The sequence below is a fragment of the Myotis yumanensis genome, unplaced genomic scaffold (assembly GCF_028538775.1).
Source record: "Myotis yumanensis isolate MYYU_CA2020_CCGP unplaced genomic scaffold, mMyoYum1.0.hap1 SCAF_7, whole genome shotgun sequence".
NCBI classification, from domain to species: Eukaryota; Metazoa; Chordata; class Mammalia; order Chiroptera; family Vespertilionidae; genus Myotis; species Myotis yumanensis.
This window is the reverse complement of record NW_027223758.1, coordinates 65,714,760-65,729,495: the sequence shown is the minus strand read 5'-3', so window position 1 is coordinate 65,729,495 and position 14,736 is coordinate 65,714,760. Positions and strand designations below refer to the sequence as shown.

Below are 14,736 nucleotides of genomic sequence, written 5' to 3'. Positions count from 1 at the left end.
AATAACCTCCCTGCAGGGTTGTTGTGAAATTAGCGTCTGGAACCCGGACGATGCTCAGGAATGCCAGTGATATTTGATGGAGGCTGCCGGGCAGCGTGGACGCCGGTGGAAACGCGTCATTCAGGTGCAGGGAGACGCGGCGGTGGCGGCTCCTCCCCGCGGCGGCTTCCGGCCCCCGCCTGGGCTCTGCCTTTGAGGTCAGAGGGCCCCGCCCACTGGGCACCTGATTGGTTCTTTCCGCTACGTAGCACCATTCCTATAGGCTCTTGGGGGCTGGGGCGGGTCCGAATGCTCCGAGGAAGGACTGTGGCTGTTTTTGCAGTTTTGGCTGAACTAAAAGGACGCGCCTTCCTTCCGGGTCGCCGCTGCGCGGAGGAGCCTCACGGCGTCCCGGGAGCCGGTGGGCCCGGCTCGCTGACCGCCTCTCGCCTTCCCCTCTGACCCTTCATTTCCGCGGAGCCGGCCGCCTGCCCCAGGCGCTGGAGGCCGGAGTCCCGCGGTCTGTGCCGGGTCCCCACACCAGCGGCTGCGGATGGGCAACCGCGGCGGCGGGGCCTGATCGCGGCCCGGATCCCTCAGGTAAAAGGGACCCTCGGCTCCTGTCATTGGCTTGAAGCCCTACCGCTGGGCTGGCACCTCCACTCCAGAGAGGTCCCGGCCTCCGCCTCCCATCTCCAGCCCTTCCCCCTCCCCGGCGGGTAGCCCTGGAACCTGGGTGCATTCGGGGTCTCCCGGAGGCGGCTGTCAGGGAGCCCGGAGCTGATGGGGACTCCCATCCCCACAGCTGGACCGGGGCCCACCCCCCCGCTCCTTTCTCCGGGGTGTCACCACTTCTCGCACAGCCTCAGAGAATACCCCATTGGGGAGGTTTCAGAGGGCCCCTGGGGTCTCTGGGTGCGGGGCACCAAGGAGGAGGGGACGAGGTAACTGGGAGTCCCATGGGGGGTGGGGAAGGCCCTAGGCGGGAGCAGTGACCACACACACGTAGCTGCACAGGCCCAGGGCTGTGGCCTGTGAGCAGGGCTTGCTGACCTGTGGGTTGAGGCTGTGCAGGAGGAGGTCTAGGACCAAGACACCCCCACATCTGGGCCTCTGTGCCCATCGACAAACAGGGTGACAGGCCTGCCTCCAGCTTTGCTGTGGCCTTCAGCCGCCTGAAAGGGCAGGGGAGTGCTGTTCATGTGCCGAGGCTTTGCCCTTGTGCGAGGGGCCACCTGCAAGGCTGGAGGACTCTGCGTCCACAGGACAAGGGGAAGGAGGGGGGAGTTGGGCGTGGGGATGGGCCTCGGGGTCCTTCCACATGGATCCTTCTCCCGCTCCCCAGAGGGGCTGGGTTGCACTGCACTGGGGATTTATTTGCCCAAATCATAACATTTGCTGAGAACTTATTTTGTGCCTGGCCCTGTTCTAGGCTATGGGGCCACGAGCACACCGGGGATGGACAGCTAATAAATAAACACACAGCCAGGGCCACTTCTGACAGGCCACGTGCCGTAAAGAGAACACAGTGCGGGCTAGCCGGGAGAGATGGTTAAGGAGGGCTGCTCGGAGGGGGTGGCCAGAAAGGTGAGACGGTGCTGGGAGAGGAGCAAGCCCCGAGGTAGGCAGAAGTTTGGAGAACAAGATGAAAGCCAGGGCCTGGGGAGAGGAAGGGACTGAGGCAGAGCAGTAGGCAGGGGTCGGGTCAAGTTGGGCCTTGAAGGCGAGGGAAGGGGCCCAGGGCCTCTCTTCCTTCTGGGGGGCTCCCGGTTGGGCTGCTGGCAGTTCACGTGGAGTGGCCTCTCTAGGACAGTGTCCACCACGGCTGAAGGATAAGGGGGTTTAAAAGCGCAACAAACAGCCTGCTGAGGGTTGGAAGCACGGAAGGGTGTTATGGCGACTGTGAAGAAGTATCACCGGCCTCTTTCTTCTCAGGGCTTTCTGATTCCCCAGGCTTCCCACCTGGAAGCTCTGGGAGAGGTTTGGTCAGTCCCACTGCACAGGTGAGGGATAAGGAAGCTGCGGCTGGGAGAGGGGCGGCACTGTCCAGGTGCTCACAGCAGGACCAGCACTGCATGACCTGAGCCTCGCTGGCCTCTTGCCCTGCAGCCTGGCCAAAGACAGAGGGAGGGACGTGGAGGCCCAAGCACTGGGTGGGAAGATAGCTTCTGGAATGTTCATGACGTCAAGAGATGCCTTCCCGGGTGGGAGAAACTGTCTCGGTTCCTCTGGTCCTGGGAAGCTAAGACCAGAAGTTTGCTCTACGGGGAGTGAGCTGGAAGGGGCTATGGAATCTCCCCTGTCTCACCGTCACTTGAACATTATCTCAGGTCTCCAGAACCCCCTCCCAGTTGTAGACTCCCTGTGCTCAGTATGGTGGCCTGGTCCTCATGTGGGTACAGCGAGACCCCAGTTATACCTCAGCAGTCACATACAGGCACAGAGGAGGGGGCTTTTGTCTCTGGGGGTGCCTGCTGGTCAGGGAGGAACACTTTCCTCAGGAGACTCCCCATGTGACATCACATGCTCTGCCTAACCAGCCACTGACAAGGAGAGTGGGCCCACCCTCCCTGACTGAGCAGAGCTTCTGTGCAGGGCACTGCTGGCAAAGGGAGGACGGCCATTCACTTGGTGGACTGCCTCGTGCATGGCGGGACATTTGGCAGTCCTGGACTCTGTCCGTGAAAAATCCAGGGCACCCTGCCCCCGGGTCCCTGTGTCACACAGGAGCCCCTGTGCACCTGCTGAGGTGTCCAGTATTGCTCTACACAGTTGGCTTATACTCATTGAGGTTCAGCTTCTGGTGCTGGGGAGGGCTCTGCCTGGAACACAGGGCATCATGGAGGGGCGTCCTGGAACAAAATAGTAGCTGGTAGCAAAGAAGAAGGGGGCAGTGTCTGCTGAGGATGCCATTGGCAATGTTGGCCTCACTATTGCTAAATATCCAGTGGCTCAGGCCAGACACCCCACCTGCCTTCTTTGCTCTCTTTTCTCTGTCTTTGCGTCTGCCAGCCAGTCTTGTGATCTAACCTCCCTCAGGTATCCCACATCCCTCCACCCCACCCCACTACCACCACTGTTTAAGCCACTGACCTCTTGTGTCCTGACTGGTGCAGTCCCTCCTGAGTCTCCCCGCCTCTACTCTTTTTCCCCGTTTAGTCCATTGTCCACGGCAGCTGACAATGACACTGACTTCCTTTCCTCAGGAAAATGGGACCCTGTCAACTGCTTTTGGAACACCCTTCTCGATGCACTTAGAATAAAATCACATTGCACGTGGTCATGTGGCCCCGTCTGACCTGGTCCCACCAACCTTTCTGATCTCATGTCCAACCACACTGGCTTGTGTTTTGCCCTTTGAACAGGCCAAGCCTGTTTCTCTCTCAGGGCCTTTGCATTGTTGTCCTTTCCCTGGTTGCTCTTTGTCCACATTGTTTAAAGGCTGGCTCCTTCCCAATTATTTGGATCTCAGCTCATATTCACCTTGTGTAACAGCCCAATTTTAGGCAGCACGCCTTTATGTTCCCTGGGATTCAGGCTTAGCCATTGAAACAAAGGCCAAGATAACAAGATAGATTATTCCTGTCTGTTGCATGATAGTCTTCATGCAACCTGTTCAGGACATGACTGGAGCCCTACCATGTTTGGGACCCAGAAGCCTTTCTTCCTTCTTTCTTTTCTTTCTTTTTTTAAGATTTTAAAAATTGATTTTTAGAGAGAGAGGAAGGGAGAGAGGGAGAGAGATAAACATCAATGAGAGAGCAAAATATTGATTGGCTGCCTCCTGCACACCCTGTAGCGGGGATTGAGCCTGTAATCGGGACATGCGTCCTGATTGGGAATGGAACTGGCAACCTTTGGGTGCATGGGACGATGTCCAACCAACTGAGCCACACTGGCCAGGGCCAGACTGTTGTAAATGTTTCCCTCCACGTCCCGCATGGTTCAGGGTTCAGGATCTGGAAGAGGAGCTGCACACAAATGAAAGAGAAGAGACAAGAGATAATTTGGAAATATTGGGGGGCCAGGCGGGTAAGTCCAACTCAAGGGGAAGGACTTCCACTGGTGCTCAGGCCTCGCCAACCTTTTATTGGTTTGGGATACACCCATAGCCCTTAGGCAGGCAAGTTCCAGTAACACACAGACTATCTTATCAATAAGGATTTACATGACTATCTGGTGGGGAAGTTGCTTCAGCTATCATTATCTGGACTAACAGTGGATGCACAGCTCTGACCTTTGCTAGGGCTTCAAAGGTCACTAGCCTTCCAGGTTCTCAGTCTACACCTCTCTGCTAGTGAAGACAATAGGCTGTTTCCCACACCGGACACCTTTCTTATTACTCTGTATCCTCAATATATGTGACTTCTGTCTTGTGATCTAAGATGGCTCTGCTCTTGTTCCTACCAACACATTCACATTCCAGCCAATGGGAACAGAGAAGGGCACAACCTGAAATTGGCAAACCTCACTACTCACGTCCTGTTGGATACAACTTGTTCATGATACAACTTGTTCACATGGCCACAGCCAGGGGGAGGGGACCTGGGAGAGTGGCTGTGATTCTGGGGAGGCATGTGCAAGCTAAATCCAGGGGCTCTAGTTCTTCAGGAAAGGATGCATGTTGGGGACTGCAGCAGTCTCTACTGTTTCCTGTCCTGTACCAGCGGTCGCCAACCTTTCGGACCTCGCGGACCACCGGTTGGCGACCGCTGTTCTGTACCACTCCTCTGTGCTCTTGTTGTCTCAGCACTTATCTCTAGAAGTTTGCTTTTAAAATGTGGGCTTTTGCACTGGCTCTAGGCCTCCCCTCCTAGAAGGAAGGCCCTGTGGGGGCAGGTGTGTCCCAGCACCAGGACTCCTGCCTGGCTCACAGTAGGTGCTTGGCACTGCCTGCCATGGGTAGGTGGAAGAATGCATGAATAAAGGAAGGGGTGGACTTCTTTGGCTGCCTTTCCCATTAGTAGAGAACAGGAAGGAATCAACTTCTGTTTTTGGACCTACTATGTGTCAGGCATATGTTCTCTTTAATATTCCTCACTGTTGGTATGTCCTCAAGTTGCAGGTGGTCATGTAATCCCAGAGCTATTCAGTGGCCTGTTGGTGAGAAGGATGGTGGGGCCTGAGCCCCAGGTCTTGCCCAGCCCTTGGGAGTCTTTAAGACAGAGGCAGCACTCGCTTCATGGCTGTGAGAAACAGTGAGCACGTCCCTGCATTCCCTCTAGCCCTGTCTTGGCCTGCTGTTGTTCAGGAATAGTGCTAGTGCCAGATAAGCACGGGTTCCTGTTGCAGTGCTGCTAAGCGTCCTGGGCTGCTCCTTGCTGAGTGGGACACCTATGCACCTGGGTACCCACCACCCAGATCAAGTATCTAGAAGCTGGTGTGCCTCCCTCCACCCCTCTACCCTCCATCCTTCACAAAGGTGACCCTTATTCAGTCTCTCCATGGGGTTAAACCGCACGTCTGCTGTGCTCCTGTGTGGCTTTCTCAAGATTCTTATCTGCGAGGCACTTCTGTGTTGCTGCCTGTAGCAGTAACCCATTCTTTTTATTTCTGTGCAGTATTCCACTGTTGTTTATGTGAGCACTGCTGTTCCCACATGCATTCTCATTTGGGCTGCCCACAGCTCGGGGCTATTATAAGCATACCCCGAAGTGGAGACATGGGCATAATTCTGTGCAAGTCATCATTTTAAACGCTGGCATCTCTTACATCCTGGTGAGCAGGCCACACCTGGCTCACCTGCCCTGAGCCCCCCGAGCTCCCTGTGGAAGTCCCTGCCACTGTCGATGCAGGCCAGCTCTATTGATACTCTCCCTGAGTCCTGTGACCTGCAAGCCTGCCTCGGTTGTCCACGGTGGCTCTAGGAGCCTAAACCACCAGGTCTATCTTCAGGCTGGACTCTGACCTCTCATTCTCAAATCATCATGTGAGCGCTTGACTGCCCCCCACCCTTCACACTTCCTCAGCAGCACCCTCCCTCCCTCCACAGCGCCTCCTCTTCTCTCACCCTCTCCACTTAGAGACCTCTGTGCTTCTTCTAGGGGACAGTGCAGTGTACCCTCTAGTTGTATCTGTCTTTCTAGGGTGGCAGCAAAGGGAGACAAGGGCTTGAGGGCCACTTGAGTGTGCATGATACCCCGCGCAGGCACTTGGCGGCTGTGACCGCACTCGGCCTCCAGGTGGGTTCTGCCTGGGTGTGGAAGGCTGGAGCCGAAGCTCAGCTACTGAGGACTTCATGTGTGTTGGCTGTTGGAGGCACCTGACGTCACTTATTTAGTTCTCACTGCAACCTCACAGGATGGACACTTGTTACTCCCATTCCTGGGGTCAGGGGAAACTGAGGCACAGAGAAGACAAGGAAGTAAGAGGCAGGCTGGGGCACGAGCTGTGTCTCCCTCAGGTTTGGAGTGACCAACAGAAGTGATGCCAAATAGCTTGCATTGCTTTGCCTGGCCGAGAGGCAGGCTCAATCACTGAGGGAGCTTATATTGTTTGGGGGTCATGAGACAGACAGAGCCGGAGACAAGGGACTGGGCCCCTGTGTGGGGTGGGGTTGGGACATGTGCAGGAGCACCACACCTCACCTCATGCTGGTGTGATGGGGAGCGGGCAGCAGGCTCACTGTGGGCAGCCCCTCTGGTACTCCACTGGGAGCCCGAGACCGGAGGCCCAGGGCTGCACAGCCTCTGCGCTGCTAACCTCGTGGCTCTCACCCCCCAAGGCTGGGTGCTGGCAAGATGGAAACCGTGCAGGAGGCGGTTTGGGCCAACGGGAGCACAGTGCTGTCCCCACCCCCGGCTCCCAACATCAGTGTGCCACATCGCTGCCTGCTGCTGCTGTACGAGGACATCGGCACCTCTCGGTAAGGCAGTCACAGCCTTGTTTGGCTGCCTGACTGTGTGTGAGTGGGTTTTCCTGGTGTGTGTGTGTGGGGGGGGGGGGGGGGATGCAAACACAACCTCACTAGGGAGCTGGTTTTTATACCTGTTTGCTAGGGTCCGGTACTGGGACCTCTTGCTGCTCATCCCCAATGTGCTCTTCTTCATTTTCCTGCTCTGGAAGCTTCCGTATGCTCGGGCCAAGATCTGCATCACCTCCAGCCCCATTTTTATCACCTTCTATATCCTGGTGAGTTCACTCCAATTGGTGACAGAAAACCCAACTGCAACTGGCTTAAGCAAAAAAGGGAATTATTAACTGCCTCTGAAATGGAAATTCAGCTTCAGGTATGGCTGGATCCAGGGGATTAAGTAATGTCATCAGGACTGTCTCTCTGCATCTCTGCTCTCCTCTGGCCTTATCTCAGATGAGTTCTCCCCTTATGGTGTCAAAGATAGCCAAGAGCAGCTTAGAGCTCATATCCTGCTTTTCTGCTAACTTAGCAAAGAGTACCTCCAGTGTAGACCTGGACTGCCCTCTGATTGGCCCACTTTGATTCTGTGTTCAGCCCTGAGCCAATTACTGTGACTATGGGGAATGGGATACTTTGGAGCTGGGATGGTGGGGTCAGCTCAGCCTGACCAAAGGAGGATGATAGTCCCTGGAAGACAAGTGAGGAACCATTACTAAGGGGAAGACGAATGGATGCTGAGTGGGGAAAAATTACCCAGTGAGCCTCCATCCATCTATCTGAGACCTCCTGCCTGTTGTGAGAGCCTGCATTCTCCTTACTCAGTGGTCTTGGTGGGTGTTGCCTGGGGAGAGGTAGGAAGGCTGTGGCTGACAAGGCAGTCCCAGGTGTGAATCTCAGAAGTCCCTTTCTTCACGACTCACGCCTGACCGACTGGAGTCCTCCCTTTCTGTGCCTCTTAGCGATCACTACCTGAGAGCTGAGTGGCTCCCTGGTCTCCCCTTTGTGGCCGGGGTCAGAACTTCCCAGTCAGGAGAACGGGTAGTGGGCAGGCAGAGAGGCAGGGGAGGCCGTTGGTAGACCTGCTGACTAGACCCCAGCCCTGTGAGGTGGTGTTGAATAGGGATGGGGATCAAGGCCTGCTTTCTTCTTTGCCCTCTCCCACGGCCTCTCTGACCATTTACTTGTGTATTTATTCAGTAGATATTAATCATCTACTGTATGTCAGGCAGATGCTCTTTCTGGGGGAGTGGGCAAGAAAAGAAACCCAGGGCCAATGCCCAGGAACATGAGGCAAGGCCAGGGGAGTCAGCACTGGCCCACCCTCTTCCTCCTGGGGACTTGGTCCTGGAGAGGAGGCAGTGGTAAGAGTGCCCTTAGGCAGACCACCTCCAAACCCCAGCTGTGCAGGATGGCCTTGGGCCAGTGGCTTGACCTCTCTGTGCCTCAGTGCCCTTCTACATGTCAGATTTGGCTTAGCTTGTGGCACTCCTGTGAGCACCAAGTGACAGCGTGCATAGCTCCTGCCCAGTGAGGGCTTGGCACACCGTAGGCACATGGCAGTTGGTTGCGTCTGCAGCCTGCCATGCTGAGGGGTGTGGGCCTCCCCAAGGCTGAGACGTGGCTTTCATGGCCCAAAGGACAGAGTATGTATGAATGTGGGCTCTTTTGTTTGTACGTGTCAGAAAACTAAAACCCACAGAAGCCAGACTGAGGAACTGACCAGTCCCAGGGCTGCGGGCACGGCTGGATTCGGAGGCTCAGTGATGCTCCGCTCTGTCTCTGTCCTCCTTAGCTTGGTGTCTTTCTGATGGCCCTGTCTCTGGCAGTCTCCACCCTCATGGCAGCCAGGCAGCCCCAGCAGCTCTGGGTTTGCATCCCCTCAGCTTCCTTTCCCAGTGATTGCACCTCTTGTCCTGGCTGTGACTTTCAATCAATTCCCTTGGGTACCACCCCATTCCTAAACCAGCGGAATGGCATACTAGAATGGCCAGCCCTAGGTCACAGGTCAGTCCCTGAAGTCAGGAGTGGTGGGGTCAGTCCCCCCAAACCATGTGAAGGAGGAGGATGGGGGAGGAATGAAGCTGTTGGCAGAGGAAGAGGGTGGATACTAGCTGACAAAAGCTACAGATGCTGAGCGCAGGCACTTCTGCAAAACCTACTCCTGTGGCACCTTCCCTAGGGTCTGGATGCCTCTTCTCTGTGGCCTCCTTTCTCAGCCCCCAGGTCTCAGAATTAAAACCATTACTCTGACAAGACGAATGGCAGTTGCGGACCCAGTCCTTACTGAGTACCAGGCACACATCCACATTTATTTACTCACTTGAGGCCCGATGCACGAAATTCATGCAAGAGTAGGCCTTCCTTCCCCCAGCTGTCGGGGCACCAGCTTCCTTCTGGCACCCGGGACCTGGGCTTCCCTCACAGCCCCAGCTTCATCTGGAAGGTCGCCCCGAAGGACGTCTGTCCTAATTAGCATATTACACTTTTATTATTATAGATTTGATCCCTCAGTGCTCAGATGCAATAGGTGCCATTATTACTTCTATTTCATAGATGAGGAAACTGAGGCTGGAGGAGCAGTTACTAGCCTGAGGTCACAGAGGCAGGAAGCAGCGGAGCTGGGATTTGAACCTAGGCAGTCTGGCTCTATCATGTCACCCTACTAGCCATTCTGTAGCTGTCAGTGTAGTTGGGACACTGAGGCCCAAGAGGGGAGGACCAGGCAAGTGGAGGGTGGTCTCCCCATCTCCTGCCTTGTTTAGTTTGGAAACCTTCCATTCTGGAGGAACCAGAACTGCTGCAGATGTGGGGGGTGGGTTTGCTGTCCTTGCGATCCCAGAGGTCTGGTTCCTTGACTCCACCGCACCCCCTTCTCACCCACCAGGTGTTCGTGGTGGCGCTAGTGGGCATTGCCCGGGCTGTGGTCAGCATGACGGTCAGCACCTCGGATGCTGCAACTGTTGCTGATAAGGTGTGGCTGGGCCTGCTGGCAAGGGGGGTGCTGGGCACTGGGGAGAGGAGTGACTGGGCCCCAGGCTGACACTCTGCCCACTCTGTGTCCAGATCCTGTGGGAGATTACCCGCTTCTTCCTGTTGGCCATCGAGCTGAGTGTGGTTATCCTGGGCCTTGCCTTTGGTGCGTCTGCTGCTGGGGCTAATGCTCGCCCTGCCCCTCCCTGGCTGGGGGCCAACCCCACCATGGTCACCTGGGCTGGCTCCTGCTGACTGACCAGCACATTTTTTCCAGGTCACCTGGAGAGCAAGTCAAGCATCAAGCGTGTGCTGGCCATCACCACCGTACTGTCCCTGGCCTACTCTGTCACCCAGGTAAGAGGGGGTGGGCGGGGCAGGGCAGCCCTGGGGGCTCCCTGGAGGAGGCTGTAGTCAGCGAAGGCCAGGCCTCCTGGTCCTGGATCTGGGTTTGAATGTTTATCAGGTGCAGTGTTCTCCAAATTTAGTGCATCTAAGGAGTCACCTGGTGCGCTTGTTAACAAGGCAGGTTCTGGGCGCCCTTCCCACATTTCCTTCTTATAGATTTCCTTCTTATAGATCGGGGTGGGGGTGGGGAGGGGGGAGGATGCCCATCACCTGCGGAGCAGCCCAGGTAGGAGAATGTAGGTCTGCAGACCACATTCTTAGTTTGGCTCAGGTATTGCCCTTTGCCTAGCTCTGTCCCCTGCTCCAACTGGGCCTGTTCTGGGTGCTGTAGCTGGATGGGAAGGATGTGACCAGAGAGTCAGCTGGAGCAGGAATCCCTGGGGACCAGGCTGGGGCTGGGCTTGGTGTGGTGGATAGCTTCTGTGGTGGAAGGCCCCAGGGAGGGGACTTTCCAAGTGGCAGAATCCTTTGACACCCTCCCCTGCCTGCCCTTGCAGGGGACCCTGGAGATCCTGTACCCTGATGCCCACCTCTCAGCTGAGGACTTCAACATCTATGGGCACGGGGGCCGCCACTTCTGGCTGGTCAGCTCCTGCTTCTTCTTCCTGGTGAGGCAGAGGGTGGACCCTGGGCCTCGACCCGCTGGGAGTGGCCGATTTAGCCGAAGCCTGACTCCGTGGTACCTGGCCTAGTTCCAGGCCTGGTGCTCCCCGGCACCCTTCTGAGCCCCGCTTCTGTCTCTAGGTGTACTCTCTGGTGGTGGTGCTTCCCAAGACCCCTCTGAAGGACCGCATCTCCCTGCCTTGTGAGCTGCTCTGGGACACTGCTGGGTGGGAGGGTAGGGAGAATCTGTTTGGGCCACGGTGGCCTGGAGCTGGAGAGCCCTGGGTGGGAGGGAGGGAGGGAAGGAGGGCTCCTCAGGGGACCGAGGGGTCCCAGTAACACACTGGGATGAAGTGTGGAGGAGAGGACAGGACCTCACGCTCCCCCCCACCCCCCAGCGCGGAGAAGCTTCTATGTGTACGCAGGCATCCTGGCGTTGCTCAACCTGCTGCAGGGGCTGGGAAGCGCGCTGCTCTGTGCTGACATCATCGAGGGGCTCTGGTATGGAGGCTGGGGGAGCTGGGACAGGGAGCCCCAGGCTGGGGAGGTTCCACCCAGTGAGGCATGCTCCAACCTGCCCCTTTTGTCCCCCTCCCCCAGCTGTGTGGACGCCACCACGTTCCTCTACTTCAGCTTCTTCGCGCCCCTCATCTACGTGGCCTTCCTCCGGGGTTTTTTCGGGTGAGTCCTCCCACAGGGGCCCGGGAGGGAGGGAGTGGGGGCTGGTGGGCTGGAGGTCTTGGCAGAGCTCCAGGCTTTCCAGCCCACTTCCCCAGGGTTAGGGGGCTCCAGGCGCCCCCGCGAGGCTGCGGGCAGAACCGCGCCTTCTTCCTGAGCCTGTGTACCTGCCTGGTACAGCTTCTAGAGCTCCCCTGCTCCGGATGTAGGCTAAGACAGGAGAGAGGGGCAGACGAGTGTCTCTGTGTGTGTACATGTACACACATGTACATACATATACAAACACATACACACGTGCACAAATGTACATATGCACACATATACATATTATATATGCAACACACATGGAAATGTACACTTTACTGTACTACATAGACAGTAGCTATGCACATTGTCCTGCACTTGCTGTTTTTCATTTAAGACTAGATTAGTCCATTCATTCCTCAGCACACACTCACTGTGCCATGCACTGCTATACCCGAGATACAAATGGGAACAAATTATACACAGGTTCTCGTGCCCACAGAGCTTCTGTTCTAGCTGGGGGTGACTAGGCAGAGGAGCAGGGTTGCGGGGAGTCCAGGGTGTATTTGAGCACAGGGTGGGTGTGCACACGTGTGCTTGGAGGTCTCTTAGGGAGATGGGATGCTAAAGACGTGGGATTGAGGGTTGGACTCCAGGCCTCTGAGGTGGTGGAAGCTCATGTATTTTTCCCCAGTCCAACCTTCCCCACCTGCCAGGTCTGAGGGAATCTTCCTTCTGAATGGAAAAGCTGGGAGAGGGCTTTAGAGGTAGGGTGAGAAGGACTAGGTTGATTCCAGCCTAGTTCCGATCTAGCCTCAGGCTCCTGTTTGCAAATTGGGTGCAGTTTTTTCTCCCTCAAATAGTGATCCTGAGGCTTGAGGGAGTGGGTGAGCTCAGAGTGCAGGGGTGGAGGTCATGGCCAATGCTTGCTGAGCATGCTGATCCAGGTACTGTTTCAGGCTGTTCACCCTACACGAAAAGCCTCTGAGGTTGGGGTTGTTGCACCCATTTTGGGTGAGAAAGCAGGCACAGAACCTCTTGCTCAAGCACACAGAGCCAGGAGGAGGAGGCTGGGTGTTAGTCCTGTTGGACTCCATGGTCCAAGCGATAGGGACCTCAGGTTTGGCGTTAGGCAGCCATAAATGCATTTCCTCCTGGTCTGATGGCCTCATTGCCCAATGAAGGAGGGCCTTTCTGGACTCAGATTGTGCGGCTCCCCATGCCCCTCTGTCCTCCCTACTAGCTCGGAGCCCAAGATCCTTTTCTCCTACAAATGCCAAGTGGATGAGACTGAGGAACCAGACATGCACCTGCCCCATCCCTATGCTGTAACCCGGCGGGAGGGCCTGGAGGCAGCAGGTGCTGCCAGCACACAGTTCGACTCAGCCAGCGGAGTGTCCTACCTGGATGACATCGCGTCCATGCCCTGCCACACCGGCAGCATCAACAGCACGGACAGTGAGCGCTGGAAGGCTCTCAGTGCCTGATTGCAGCCGCCCTGGCTGGAAGAGTCCTGGGGCCTGTGGCTGGCAGAGGGGAGAGGCCAGGCAGTGCAGGTCCTTGGAGGACAAGGCCAAGGACCTTGTGTGGGTGGCAGTGCTATGCAGGCTCTGTCCTTCCACCTGGGCCTCCAGTTGTCCTCAGCCATCTCTGCTCTAGCTGTCCCTCCCCCTTCTGTCTGTCTGCCCTTGCCCTGCTCCACAATGTGGTCCAGATTATGATCTCTTATGCTGGCCAAGGACACCTCTTTTCTCCAAAGGAGAAAGCCTGGGCACCCAGAACTGGCACCCCTCCCTACTGCACTTTGGCCTTTTCAAAGCTCACTCTGGCAGGTGGGCTGAAGTGTGTATATTTTCTTGATCTATTTTTTAATAAAAAAGAAAAGGAGCACAAGGCGTTGCTGTGGAGATTCTGTCGGGAGTACTGGGACTGGTTCCTTTCAGGAGCCCAACGGCTGGGATGTTCAGAAATCCCGGCAGATCCCTCTGCATCCTGAGCCCAGGGAGGCTCAGCCAAGAAACACTGGCCAGTGCGCAGGCCCTGCTGGCTGGTGGGAGGTAGAGAGAAATCTGGCCCCAGCCATCTCTCTGTGAGTGGAGGGGGCAAATGTGGAAAAAGAGTTGTGGTTTCTGTGGGCTGTCTTTCCACTCTGTTGAAGTGTGTGGCAGTTGGAATAAGCCCTTCGGTCCCGTCCTTTCTCTACTACTGCTCTCTTGGCTTGAGCCAGCCACTCCCTCCTGCAGCTCCAGTCTTACCCTCTGTTAAAAGGGATAAGGAGGTCTGTATGTTTGTGAGGACTAGGAAATAGTAAGTTTGGATGACTGGCACTTGGGAATCGAACAGTAATGATAGAGTATTATTTTTAGCCTCTGGAGCGGTGCTTGGCACCCAGTAGGCACTCAGAAGACAGGATGCTGGGGAATGACACTCGCAATAAGAATGGATGTGACGAGGTGACAATGGGCGAAGTCAGAGTGAGACACTGGGATGGGAAAGCGGAAGTAAGAGGGCAGAGCCACATGTCCATGTTGCTGCTGGTGCAGCTAACTGGTTTTGAGTCCTTCGGCAGCCAGAGGAAAAAGGGAGTCGCAGCTATGTAATTCCCACTGTCAGAGGGGAGGAGGTCTTAGCCGAGGCAGTGGAGGTGCTGAGAGTCAGACTTGGCACCTACCTCTGCTACTGCCCTTTTTCTCAGGAGGGCACTGAGGGCACCAGCTCCAGTACAGCTTGTGACAGTGGGCCCCACGTGCCAGGCTCCCAGATCCAGGGCCCAGCGGGCTGACATCGGCGTGGGCATGGCAAGTGCAAAGGCACAGCCAGTGAGCTGGGCTCCCCGCTGACGGGACTCCAGGGATGCTGCCCCCCCCCCCCCCCCCCCCCGCCCCTCCGGCAGGCTTTCTCTGGATGGCACACGTTGCTGCGACTTCACAACTTTTGAAGAATCTTGTTGGGTGAGAAAGGGAAGCCTGCAACTGTCGGAGGCCAGACAGGGGTTTTTACAGTCAAATTCAGAGCTGGGTTCAATATTGGGAGCCTCTGATGTATACACAATCTCAGACATCATAGCGACAGCCTGCTTTACTCAGATTACTGAGCAAGCGGCCAAGTCCTCAGGGAGGTGTCAACAGAAGAAAAGAGGTTAGAAACCTGCTGCTTTTTTGTTCTGATTTTAAAGTTTGTTTCTTTAAATATATGTAGGTGGCTAAAAATGTTCATGC

At 56.1% G+C, this 14,736-nt stretch overlaps 1 protein-coding gene across 3 annotated transcripts; it reads left to right on the top strand.

Annotated features, from left to right (window-relative positions):
* Positions 1 to 299: 299 nt before the first annotated feature.
* TPRA1 (transmembrane protein adipocyte associated 1) lies at positions 300 to 13,411 on the top strand. Of its 3 annotated transcripts, XM_070420745.1 has the most exons (11): positions 300 to 579; positions 6,704 to 6,844; positions 6,978 to 7,110; positions 9,720 to 9,806; positions 9,899 to 9,971; positions 10,083 to 10,162; positions 10,711 to 10,821; positions 10,958 to 11,018; positions 11,215 to 11,317; positions 11,417 to 11,497; positions 12,762 to 13,411. In XM_070420745.1, the coding sequence occupies exons 2-11, from the start codon at positions 6,720 to 6,722 to the stop codon at positions 13,003 to 13,005; spliced, it is 1,098 nt and encodes a 365-aa protein (XP_070276846.1). In that variant the 5' UTR covers positions 300 to 579; positions 6,704 to 6,719; the 3' UTR covers positions 13,006 to 13,411. The 3 variants fall into 3 exon arrangements, with proteins under 3 accessions (XP_070276846.1, XP_070276844.1, XP_070276845.1); XM_070420743.1 differs by lacking the exon at positions 300 to 579 and having other exon boundaries at positions 1,307 to 6,844; positions 7,045 to 7,110; XM_070420744.1 differs by lacking the exons at positions 300 to 579; positions 6,978 to 7,110 and having other exon boundaries at positions 1,307 to 6,844.
* The last annotated feature ends 1,325 nt before the right edge of the window (positions 13,412 to 14,736 follow it).

Bases quoted from the DNA above. Each gene is read 5' to 3' on its own strand.
- TPRA1 (XM_070420743.1), top strand. From the start codon at position 6,581: ATGGGGAGCGGGCAGCAGGCTCACTGTGGGCAGCCCCTCTGGTACTCC. The intron at 7,111-9,719 runs GTGAGTTCACTC...CTCACCCACCAG, and splicing joins TTATCACCTTCTATATCCTG to GTGTTCGTGGTGGCGCTAGT. The intron at 10,822-10,957 runs GTGAGGCAGAGG...TTCTGTCTCTAG, and splicing joins GCTCCTGCTTCTTCTTCCTG to GTGTACTCTCTGGTGGTGGT.